Below are 12932 nucleotides of genomic sequence, written 5' to 3'. Positions count from 1 at the left end.
GGGACACATTTTGAGCAACCACAAAATAATAGTAAATATTATTCAAAGCTCACTGTTTGTAGTTTTGAACACATAATACAATGTACTCTAGCTTTGGTAAAGATATTATTCAATTCAATTATTACTTTTTGTTTTTTTAATCAAGTTGAAATGATTATCTCCTATCCGAGGGCAACTGATTTTGCAGGCAGCGGGCCAGCATATAATCATTCAATTAATAAAAATTAAAAATACTTACATATGTGCAAAGGAGTCCTTTCTGATTATAACCTTAATTATTTTATTCATGAAAATGTTATTAATTTCCAACAGAATTGGCACTTTTAGCACTTTCAGTGGGACAAGTTTTTGCCAAAGTTTCAAGAATCAGTGAATGACATTATTTGAGAAATGGGGTAATGAATGAGAGAGCATGAAAAGCCTCATAGTGAAGCTAGTCCTTAAAAATCCTTATATGGGAAGACTTTTTTTCTTATCGTGCCTGCTTCTTGGTGCCAATGTGGTAATGGATTTTTTTTTCTTACATTGCTGAAAGTCATCAGTGGAGTAAGATTGAACCTTTAAAACTAAAAAGTATTTAGACAAATTAGGTACAGGGAGGAAGAAGAGCTTCGATGGTGTCATGGACCAAGCAGCAATGAACAAAGAAACACAGGATGATGTTGAAAAAAAAGAAAAAAGAACATTTTGCAAATGATTGGAAATCTGGGCAGAATAAGAGGTTAACTTAACAAAACTCTACTCACAAATACAGCTTAACAAAACATGGCACTAACTCAACAAATTGTCAAATTGTATGAATCGTAGATAGACATAGTTAAAGCCCATTTCCATTCACTGCTATTAGTTAGTTCACCTGTAGTGGGCTACGTTCCTCTGACGCCTCAGTCAGCCATTGTTATTTTTCATTGGCATGAGGAAATGATGGAGCAAGAAGAGAACAAGGTAGGGATGGAAGAGGGTAGAGGGAAAGAAGAATGTTGTACAGTAGAGACGAATAATAGAAAAAAGCATACAAACTGAGCCAGTAACACTCTAGGTAGTAAACCTTAGTTAAGATATGTTTGGGGTATTTTTTACCTTTATTAGTCGATAGAACAGACAACGTGAAAGGGGGATAGACATGAAGCAAAGGACAGAGGCCCAAGTTAACTCAAAACCTGGTTGTTGCAGAGGACGTCAGCTCACAGGGCGTCTGCTCTAAATGTTTGCCCTGGGATGGACTGGCAAATGTCCAGGATGTAGCCCACCTTTAGCTCTATGTCAGCTGGGGTTGTCTCCAGCCCGTCGTGAAGGATAAAGCGATAGACAATGAGGGGGTCGTACCTATGTTCCCCGGGTCCTATGTTCCCCGTTTTTCCCAAAATAGTTTCACTTTGTATGTGACAGGGGAACATAGGACCCTTTTTTTGAAAAAGGATAGGGTTAGGATTAGAGTTAGAGAAAGGGTCCTATGTTCCCCAGTCACATACAAAGTGGGCCTATTTTGGCTGTGTGTGTGAATGTGTATGATAGATGTGTGATAGAAAAAGCACTGTATGAATGCATGAGTGAATGAAAACAGTAAAGCACGTAAAGTGGTCATCAAGACTAGAAAGTTTGCTTATCTCCTATGTTCCATGTGGCCTCCTTAGCCTCCTTAGCCCCCTCATCCATCAGGCCACACAGGTTGTCCACCAGGTCTCCCATCAAAGCATACACCTTTTTGTGTAGGAGCCTTGTGTAAATGTCCGAAACTTGTGGTTCATCATTTTGGTCATCAAAAAGATGCTGACTGTTGCTTTCAGAATCAATCATGGAAGAATTCACCTTCCCTTGCTTTTCTTTGGTGCGCTTCCCAACTTCCTCTTTTCGTTTCCCCTTCTTTTTGCTATCCTCCACTGATTTGTCATATATATCACCTGTTGTTGAACTGCCATAAGAGATGAAGGATTTAACGTTGGTATACGTCCATGTCTTGTTTTCTGGGAGGCCCAGCAGGTTTCGAATGTTCATAGCCTCATCTGCCATCCTGTCCAGGAGTACCACCCACAGCTGGTGCCCCACAGCCACTGCTGTTAGATGGCAGTTTTTCGGTTTAGGAGGTTTTGAAAGCTCAACAAGCAGAGAGTTGAGCTGAGCCAAGCTATTCTCTTTGGTGATGGTGTCCTGAGCATTCTCAGGAAGAGACAGCACCACTTGTTGAAGAGTATCAACAGAGAAGTCCCAGGTGTGCTCTGGATATACTTTTTGATACAGTCTCTTCAGGTCCTCCACTGGCTGATAAAGGTACTGCAACTTTGGGTTTCTATCGAGAAACATTTGCTCTTCAGTAACATAGAGCTCAGCAGGAGAGCTGGGTCTCTCAGGGCTTCGAATGCCACGTAGCACATCGCGCAAAATCGCCTGACACATGTTTACAGTCATCATCTTTTCCAGTTTGCTCTCTATGAAAAGCCTTTGATCAGAAGTTTTGTCCTGGTACAGGGACACCCCTCTCAACACAACCTGCAGGGAGGCTCCTTGAAGCAGCACAGGGTGAGTGGTGAGCTGCCATACTTCAGTTCTGATTCCTGGCTTCTCTGACTTGAATATAAACTCCAGGCGCCGGGTGTCACCAGGAAGGATCACACCAGAGGAGGAATTGAAGTAGAAGTTTCTGTGTTTTGTTTGCGATTGTAGATTATGAAAGCTTTGTGTCATGGGAAGCTGCTGCCAGCTGAAGAAAATGGCTGTGCTGCCTTCATTGCACATCTCCAGATGGGATGTGGCTATGTCTTCAGTCAAACCCTCAAAAATGATTGTGGCACTGATTCCTACTTCTCCGTGCTTAGTGGGAGAGTTCCCGGTCCAGCAAGCAAGCTGACCACAGAACCTCAAGGCAGGAATGAGCAGAACAGAGGGACCTTCATTGTTCTGTGGATCAATGCTCTTTCCCTTCTCCTCCTCATGCTCCATCTCCTTCTCCACTAAGGGACTTTGACACTCTGTGACAAATGTGAGAGGCTTGCCAGAGCCTATCACCTCCAGCACGCTCAAGTCAGGCTTTTTGATGGCCATGTCCTGTAAAAACTCCCCCAGCAGCTGGTACTGGTGCTGGAGGTATGAGCTCTGGTTCCAAGTGCAAGAGGCTGAACGAAAGGTCTCAGCACTGGATTCTATGCAGATGCTACTTGGTTGTCCTATAAATGTGACCGGTGTCCATCTGCCCTGCTGTGTCTGAGTCAGAGTGGCTGTGATGCCACTTGTTTCATCCCCCAAATGCGGGGGGAGACTCCAAAACTCACTGCCGACACGATAGCCATATCCAGGGTGGATGAACGGCATGACTTGGTTTAGAAATTCCCTCTGCTCCTGTACTTCTCTGAAATTGTTTGCTGAGTTCATCAGTAAAGTCTTGATTGGTTTGTTGAGCAAATTTGATAAATAGTCCTGCTGTCTTTTGCGCTGCCTCATGTGTGTGTTCCAGTTCTGCAGGGCATTACTCTGTAAGTGTTCTGAAGAGACCTGACACTCCACAGCCTCACACTTATATCTCCCACGTGGAGGATCTCTCTGAGACTTTGGTAGTCGCTTTATCAACTCTGTTTCTCCTTTGGCCTCTAGATAGCTTCTAAAATCATCTAAACTACCCAGAAAGCTATGGGGAAGAACCATTCCTTGGTCATCAAACAGAAGCCCTTCCTGTCCTGAGCATCCCAGACACTGAGTGTCAGGGTCCATGGTGTTCGATGGTCCTTCAGTGGCGCTGAGAATTTATTGAGGTCTAGTGGGTGACGGAACAGGGCCTGGATATTGACATTACAAGAAGAGTTCTTGAACTGGCCAAAGCATTTCCACAGTTGCTGTTTTCTTTGATGTTTTACAGCAGTTGCCTACTGTAATTTTGCAGTACTGGCTTCTCTTTCCTAACCTTTGAAATCTGTTCAAAGGCTGGGATTTCCACATTCATACCATGAAATGTCACAGATCAAAGACACTGAGCAGTGTGTTCATTCTTCTTTTTGGCCCTGTGGCCCCCCCGCCTTTCACCAGCTGAGATTGGCGTGGGACCCTCATGTGAGGGATAAAGCAGGAGTAGATGGATGGATGGAATTTTACGTATTATTATTATTATTTTACATTACTCCATCGCCCAGAAAATCATTGCTGGAAAGTCATCCTGAAGCTGTGCAGAAGTTTAAGTGGCAACAAACCAGTAAAGACATGCTGTGCAGCATGAGATGCTTTAAGAAGGTCAGTGGCTTAGCTTTTCCAGGGTTTGTTTGTTAGTGACAATTCAATTTAACCTCACTACTGCACTGTGAAGTTGTAAACTAACTGTTGTTAGCTTGTTAATTAGCAAAGCTAAATGCGTTGGTAGCAAGTCTGTTGTATTTGCTTCACTACTGCTAAACAAGAGTGATGTGTGCTGTTGTGGAAATTCTCTGCTGCTGGTGAAGAATGAAATAGAGAACTTCTATTTTCTTTGCAAGGAAAAGGTCAATCTTCACAGGAGTGATCCTAGCTGGAGAAAGACCCAGCGCAAAGTGAGCCCTCCACATTTATACCTGAGCAACTCCCCTTTTGCATTCCTCCAATAGACAAAGGAATCTGGCTTTCCCGGCCATGGGGCTTCATGTACAAATCCTGCATAGCAGAACTCACGGACGATGAGGGGCTTATCCTGGACATAAGCACATTCAAGTCAGTGGGTAAATGCGTCATTGCTGAGCTCCATGAGAAGTTTGGTGATGAGCTGAGATACATGGTGTGGACACAGGATCCACGTTTGGATGATGTAATCACTGAAATCCTCAGGAGAAATATACTCGGGGCATTTGAAAAGCAGCCAAAAATCCCAGAGTGCATAGACAGCTGCTCAGTTGAGGGCAGAAGAGATGTCGAGATGAAAAATGACAGAGGAGATGATGAAGCAATAGAGGACAGAGGAGATGTGGAGATGGTAAATGACAGAAGAAATGTGGAGATGGTAAATGACAGAGGAGATGTGGAGATAGTAAATGACAGAGGAGATGCTGATGCTTTGGAGGACGGAAGAAATGCAATTATGATGGACAGAGGAGATGCAGAGACCATGTGGACGACAAGAAGGTTCCTCCACAGGATAGTTGAATATGTCCTCCAGAAAAACAGCACTCTGACTGGCCTGCCTTTGCATCCGTTGCATTCAGCCACATGCAGGGCCTGGTGGATCTGACTATGGCAGAACTCTCAAATACGAAGGGGCTCTTTCTGGAGAGTAGCATACAGTCAGTAAGTCAGTAAGTAACTGCGTCCTCGCTGAGCTCCAGGATTTGTTTGACGACAACTTGAGGATCATAGTGTTGATGCAGGATCCATGTTTTGATGCAATAATCGCTCGCATCCTCAGTAGAAATATCTTTAGGCATTTCAAAATGAGTCAGTGGTTGGACAGCTGCGTGATGGAGAAGGACTGAACACATGTATCCACAGGTGACACAAAGACTGACATCCTTGTGTGCCTCTTCATGATGGTCCACTATGTCCTCCAGAAGACTGAACACTGGATGACTTTTCTGAGCGCACAGCAGTTGCCCACACAAAGCGTCTGGTGGATTGACATAGATAGATGAAATGATTGTTGAGTGCTTGAGGAGACACATATTCATACGCTTTGAGGAGCCAACAAAACGCTTCTTTTCACTATAATATATAATCAATAATCCACATGCAAGGGACAATATTTTGGGGTCCACAACCCTCCTGGGGGCTGCTGCACAAAACCAAGATAAGGATATGTCAGCTATCCTGGCTGAACTGAGTCAGTTGCACAAAAGTAAAGTTACCATGGTGAAACAACAAGGATTTATTAATCCTGCTAAGTCGGTCCTTTCTGTCAACTGTCACACTGATCAGAAACAAATGTAATTCAGTTATCCATGATCATTTTTTTATTATTATTGTTATTTTGCCCAATTTTCATAAGCTGCATTAAAATATGTATATTTTAATTTTGATAGACATTTTTAATCCTACAGAATGTTATTTTGTCACTTCCCACTGGGTTTCACTATCGGTGCCTTTGTTAACCTTGTAGCTGTCAGATCACAAACTTTTTGGTCCATGCAACATTATGTAGATGTTGAGATGATTAGAAATGACTAAGGTTGCAAATATGGTTTCAATTATATCAATGACGAGAGCAATATAATAAAGTCTCAATGTCATCTAATATTTAAAAAGGTGTAATATAAAAATGCACAGTGTGTACAAGTGGACCATTATTCCGTTTATTGGATATTTATTTGACATCATCAAACTTATAATAACAGGTAAGCACATTATTAATATGGAAATGTTCACATAACATAAGGCATATATATATATATGTATATATACTATAGAATGATCATCAAAAAATAAATACAGTCAGGCCAGAATGACTAAGTCCCATTTTCAGCTGCTACTTATTGCTAATTAGTAGTTTGTTCAGACGTGTAACTTGGATAAACTCATACAGAAAACCTTCTTTGTTGTTTTCCAAACAAAGTCTTTAAACCCACACGTCTTCCGAGCACAGTCAAAAACGGTTTGACTCCTCCAAAACTTAGCAACACCTGTGATCAGTGACATGAACGTAAATATGTTGTGGCCAGCCTTTACCAATACACCCCCTGGTGTTCAGGAAGAATAAACCCAGAAAATACAAATGAATATATGGCTCCTACATGGGGGGTGTTTTATTTTTATAAGGCTAGGTGTTCCCTTTAGGGTCCTGGAACAGGGGTTTGATTTAGAGTATATTGTAGTGGTGGTGTGGAGGTGGCGGTGATTAACTACTACAATCCGTGTAAGAGGTAGGAATTAGAGGGTTTATTAGAGGTCAGGGGCAGTGTACCAAATACCCATGAATAATGTGTTGCGCAATACTGTTTCACCACCCCACACTCTTAGAAAAGAGGGTTCCAAAAGGGTCCTTCTACAAGGGCTGAGGTTCTACCTGGAACCATTTGCTTCTGAAAAACCCTTTCCCCGAAGAAAAGGTTTTAATAGGGTGAGGGTTACTTAGCACTTTTATTTCTAAGAGTGCAGGTGCCACCATGCAGTATTGGTTATATTCCCTGTCAGATCTGGCCTTGTGTGGGCCTTTTCCACAGCGCCATTTGGAAAGCAATTCATTAAAACATTAAAATACAAAATTACAAATAAAATAAATTACGTATCATGTGGTTATAAAGAATAAGAAATCATGCACATTGTATTATGTATGTAGATCATATAAGTAAATCTGGAAGTACAAAAATCTTTACACTGTAATATGTTTAGACCCCCCTCAAGTTTTGCTTTTGAGGCTTTAATTCTTGCACACTTTCTGTAAATCACTTTATTTCACTTCTCAAATATCCTATATGATATATTTAACTGAAATTTCTTATCCAAACCCATGATTTATAAAGGAAAATCATGAACATTTACACTACATACACACCTACACACATAAGTAAATTTATATATACACATACACACATATAATCTCCCAAACTAGGCCCTGACTGAACTAAAACTGAACTGAAATTGAAAAATTGTTGATTTATAAAGGAAAATCATGAATTTACATGGGTGTCCAAACTTTTGCATATATATATATATATGGTCCTGTAACAGGGGTTATATATATATATATATATATATATATATATATATATATATATATATATATATATATATAAAATATATATATATATTTCTTTTAATAAGTCGGAGGAAATTTGGGTGAGAATGGAGCCTGACCCACACCCCGGGTCAGTAGGTGGCGGTAATGGCCTATAATGTTGGTGGCCAACCGCCGTTAATAACGAAGAAGAAGAAGAAGAAGAAGAAGAAGGAAAAAGTCCACACTTGCTAACAGCAGAAAAAGTGCTGGTGCTAGCCGCGCAATTCTTTCGTTTTTATCTCGTAAGTGCAGTCAATAGTTTACGTCAAGAAGGAAAGCAAACTCACCTTTTAAGGTACAGTCAGTAACTCTCCAGTGTGTGTGTGTGTGTGTGTGTGTGTGTGTGTGTGTGTGTGTGTGTGTGTGTGTGTGTGTGTGTGTTAGCCTCGAGCTGTAGCTGTGTGTTAACTGTTTACTATAATGTGATGTGTCATGACATACACCTGTGCAGTGACACAGCACCCACACTAACGAACACACACCTGTATATAATACATGATGTATAAATGAATGTTGTTGTGTAGTCTTCACTCCAGCTGCACACACATCCACAAATATACATTTAAGTAACTGGAACATCTGATGCTTACAGAATACATATCATTTCTGTGTCATTTCAAATGATGAAAGAAGTTGGTTTTCACTTGAGCATGTCAACCCTCCATCACAACTTATTTCTTTATGGTGTCCACTCACCCTGAAACACAGTCTCTGTGGAGTTGATTGTAAACTTTATAGATTTCACCCACTAATGTTACTGTAAAGCTGCTGGTGTACTGTTACAGAACTAACTGAATAACACATTTGAGGTCACTGATGGATGTAGCAGTGGAGCTACATTTCCTGAGTGCTTTGATGTAAACACACAGCATTTCTCCATGGATTTTGATACAGTAAGTGAGTGATAGAGAGCAATACAAACAGTTTAATTTCAGTCATATGGTTAAATAAAGCAGCAAACAGAGTTTTAAGACATCATAGACTTAGGCTTGTGCAGTTTTTTATTAGGTGAGGTCATGGAGATGACCTATGACCAGGGTTAAAATCAGTTTGTTTCATGCGTCCTGACAATTTGTTTGTACGTCAAACAATCACAGTTTAAAAAACCTGTAACCTGTAACTAACACTTTCACAAAAGCATTCTCCTTGGCTCACATAGCTCAGGTGTGTCAGGGCTGCAGATTAAACTTCCTGTTACCATGACACACACACACACAGTGCTGGGATGCTTGTCATACAGACAGACGACTTTATGAATCCCTTTGGGAGGTTCCCTGGGGGAAATTAACAAATGGTTTTATATATGTATATAATAATTTTATGTCTAAGTGCTCTCCGTTGTTTCATTACAGTGAACATGACATTTGTCAGATCACAAATATAAACTCCTCAGGCTATGGCTTTTTTTTTTTTAAACTTTCTCTTAACAGCATGCTGATAAACCCCCAACAGGAGGCTCTGATTGGCCAGGTGTTTGAAACCTATCTGACAGAGCATCACCATGGGGACATTCTCCAGCTTTTTGCAGACACCAATGAGGAGACTCATCACTCTGTTGTTGTCAATGCCATGACATTGTTTGAAGCCAATATGGAGGTAATGTGAACACAATCTCAGTGTTCCATGTTTAGATTCAGTACACAGAACAATTAGATGTAGAGCTGTCAGGGTTCATGACCCTCCAGCATAATGTAAATAAAGTGATCTGAGCGAGTGAAAGGCACTTGAACACATCCTCTGTACAGGGCAGATTAATTGATAAATACAATTTCCACAATTGTTCATTAAGGGTTGGCTCTTAAATGTGAATATTTTCCAGTTTCTTTGCTCCATATAATGAATAATTAATTAAAACTAAATAATATTGGTTTTTGAATTAAAAAAAAAGACATTTGAGAACATCATCATTTTAACCACAATCAACATTTTTTGGAAGCTAACTGATCAGATACATTTAGGTTCAGTTAAGACCTACATCCTTTGATCCTCTTCTGATAAACCCATTAGAGATCATGTTTTTAGTACACTTGATAATTTGTCCTGATTAATGACCTGGTGTTATGTGTAATATATGTGACCACAGGTTGGGGACTATTTCAATGCCTATCCCAACGATGTCCTGGCTATTTTTGATAAAGTGTTACAGAAAACAGTCATGGACTTATCACAGAATGGTTTACTCGTACACTGTGGAGGACAAAGAGCAAAAGAGCAGAGAATGAGACATACGCTTCATACTCGCATCACAGGTGAGACCTCCCCATGGCGCCATTGGTCGCTTAATCACAACATATTATGCTAACATTCCACTGTGGACTAAAATCATCATTACAAATTGTGTTTTTATTCAAGGTGTAATACTGAAATGATGGGGAATTCTGTCTCTTTAGAGAAACATCTGTCTTAATAAATGAATGATGCTTGACTTCATTGACAGGCACGTCTCCCATTTTCGGATGGCACAATTACACAGTATGCTTTCATAGATGTGATGTATGTGACGCTAGCTATTAATCAACTAATCTACTTTCACACTCCTTTAACAATCTATAAATTATTATAAAATAATGTCCCTTATTTTTGGAAGGTAGACATTCCTATGTCTGTTTTCATTTATAGATCAATTATACACATCAGTGACAATCTTGAGACACATTTCTCTGTAGTTCCTGCTAATTTGTCTATGTTAGGGCTGAACCATTTTCAATAAATATCTTATTGCAAGGAAGTGATTTGTGAGATCAGAGGGAATGGTCATTTTTACACCATTCTCATTTCATTCAAAAAACATATGTACAATCAATGTGTGATATTTGTGCAGCTCTGTGAGAAACAAAGATGTTCTCTTCTGTCTGCAGGATAAGATGTGTAAAGATGAAGACACACATTTTGGCTTGAACGTCTCCTGCGATTTGAAAAATTGCAGTCAGCTGTATTGCGATTTCGATAAAATTTGGATGAATTGTTCAGCCCTCGTCTATGTCCTTCTAGCTTTCCGTTGTTAACTCAATATCATGTATGTGTAGGTCTGCCAGTTTGTCCAGAACTGACCAGAGACACTATTCCCAGGTCCAGAGATGTAGGACACTTTCTGTCTGTCACTGGTACTGTGATACGCACCAGTGCTGCAAAGGTGACTGCATGGCACATGAACATAGTTCACGACTCAACATTTGCAGAGAATTCTCACATATTGTTCGGCACTTACCAATAAAGGAAACACAACCTTCTTCCTGTTCTAGCAGAGATGCAATGATGATTCTTTTTTTTGCTATGTTATTTGCTCTTCATATATAGTATAGTATTTATGTATGAGTTATAGTAGTATTATTAATATTTGTAATGCTTTTAGCTGCAATTGTAAATTAAAATAAATGATTTATTTAAAGTTTTTCTTTCTATTAGTTACTGTGAAAACTAAGGATTATGGTTAATTATCTGCTGTAGATTGAGGCTGAACCACATTAGCATGATGTGTATGATAGTTGTATATGCCTGTGTTTATGAATCTCAATGAGGCTTTTTACCAGAACGCATGTATAGCACAATGTGTTATATGTGTGTGTGTGTATATATATATACATATACATATATATATATATATATATATATATATGTATATGTACATAGTATCTTTTTAATAGAGAAATAATAATATATTGATCACCAAGTCCTAGCTTGGAAAAAACAATAGACAATACATATGCATGGGATGCAATCAATTCAATTTCAACCCACTAACAATGGCTGTGTAAAACTGATGACGCTAAATGGAACTCAGCCACCATTACTTTGACTATTTACACCTATGCTTTTATGACCTGTCAAAATAAGATGGAATTATCATAATATTACATCATTAGTACCATACTCTTCTGTCTTTTTACAGTAAGCTAAAGTGTTGTTACCATGTTTTTTTTTGAGTTGTACATAATATAAGGACCTTTTCCTCTTCTCATAGGTTCTGGAATCTGAGCGTGATTACTTGTGTACCAAGTGTCGCCATGTTTTCAATATGCAGGCTGATTTTGATCAGTTCTATGTCTTTGTTCCACCTGTAACCTGCCCCAATCCTGATGGCTGTAATTCATACAAATTCAGCTGTCTGTCTGGAGGATCTGAGCCTGGAACCTGTAGGGACTATCAGGAGATCAAGATTCAAGAACAAGTAGGCAGCAGTATTTTCTCTCTGAGTATTGTGATATAATATGGACTGAACATTTGGTCATTGTAAGTCTTGGCTCCTCGTCTCAGGTGCAGAGGCTGTCAGTGGGCAGTATTCCTCGTTCTATGATGGTGGTCCTTGAGGATGACCTGGTTGACCGTTGTAAATCTGGTAAGAACAGGAACGAAAGACACTTCTCCAGACCTGGGGCCATGCAAATTAAAAGTATTTTTTACACTTGTTCTTCCAAATTTTCAACACAAAGCTGTGGACTGTCTTTTAGGCTGTGTTTTGGTGTCATTAATGTTTCAAGTGTTATGTTTTTCATGGATGTTGAAGAATGTAATGCAATTTTTGTGCGAGTGGACAATAAAGTGTTAGCTTATACTGTAAGTGAGTGCATATAATGCAAACCTCCTCTGGTTCAACACATGCTGTGAGCATCAGTATCAGAGTTGAATTAAACTGTACGAATAAAGAATGGAATTATTTTAATGATCATGCTGCAGCTCGGTAATCATGTAGTGTGTTCTCTGTGCACACAGGAGATGATGTTACCGTCTACGGTGTCATATGCCAACGCTGGAAGCCATTTTACGATGGTTCTCGCTGTGATGTGGAGTTGGTCCTCAAAGCTAACAACATAGAAGTAAACAATCAGCAGGCAGCTGCTGCTCTCCTCATGAAGGATGTTCAGCAAGAGTTTGAAGTGTTCTGGGAAAGTCACAAACATAATCCCCTAGCTGGTATGAAGTGTTGTCCCTAGAACACTTCAATGTGGCCATATTGTTTTATTTCTCATGCTATTTTAACATTCCTAAATGTTATTCTCTCCTCTCCTGTAGGTCGGGATCAGATCTTGTTGAGCCTGTGTCCACAGGTATTTGGCATGTATGTGATTAAACTAGCAGTGGCCATGGTGCTAGCTGGTGGGGTGCAGAGGATAGATTCGTCTGGAACCAAGATCAGGGGTATCATCATTTTTTTCCTAGTCACCTAGAGCTTTGTGTGTATTTTGTAATAATAACATGGCAGTAGATTCATGGCAGTAAAGCCTAACATTGAGTTAATTCACTGGCAGAAATGTAATAGTCTTGCCATAAATGTGTT

The 12932-nt window shown here is 39.8% G+C and overlaps 2 protein-coding genes across 2 annotated transcripts in view; one reads left to right on the top strand and one right to left on the bottom strand.

Annotated features, from left to right (window-relative positions):
• Positions 1 to 1590: 1590 nt before the first annotated feature.
• Positions 1591 to 3702, bottom strand: LOC310935226 (MYCBP-associated protein-like; the record flags this gene model as incomplete). The annotated part of the gene is made up of 1 exon (XM_083899078.1): positions 1591 to 3702. The coding sequence occupies one exon, from the start codon at positions 3700 to 3702 to the stop codon at positions 1591 to 1593; it is 2112 nt and encodes a 703-aa protein (XP_083755204.1).
• A 4227-nt stretch (positions 3703 to 7929) lies between these two features.
• Positions 7930 to 12932, top strand: part of mcm9 (minichromosome maintenance 9 homologous recombination repair factor) — a 12837-nt gene continuing 7834 nt past the window's right edge. The window contains exons 1-8 of the mRNA XM_083899077.1: positions 7930 to 7952; positions 9088 to 9253; positions 9741 to 9906; positions 10684 to 10790; positions 11619 to 11825; positions 11912 to 11993; positions 12368 to 12568; positions 12668 to 12793. Of these exons, the coding sequence (XP_083755203.1) occupies positions 9089 to 9253; positions 9741 to 9906; positions 10684 to 10790; positions 11619 to 11825; positions 11912 to 11993; positions 12368 to 12568; positions 12668 to 12793 (1054 nt within the window). The 5' untranslated portion in view covers positions 7930 to 7952; position 9088. The remainder of the gene's footprint in view (positions 7953 to 9087; positions 9254 to 9740; positions 9907 to 10683; positions 10791 to 11618; positions 11826 to 11911; positions 11994 to 12367; positions 12569 to 12667; positions 12794 to 12932) is intronic.

Source organism: Microchirus variegatus (genome assembly GCF_963457635.1).
Source record: "Microchirus variegatus genome assembly, chromosome: 12".
NCBI classification, from domain to species: Eukaryota; Metazoa; Chordata; class Actinopteri; order Pleuronectiformes; family Soleidae; genus Microchirus; species Microchirus variegatus.
The sequence above is the reverse complement of the archived record's forward strand: the minus strand, read 5'-3'. Positions and strand labels throughout refer to the sequence as shown.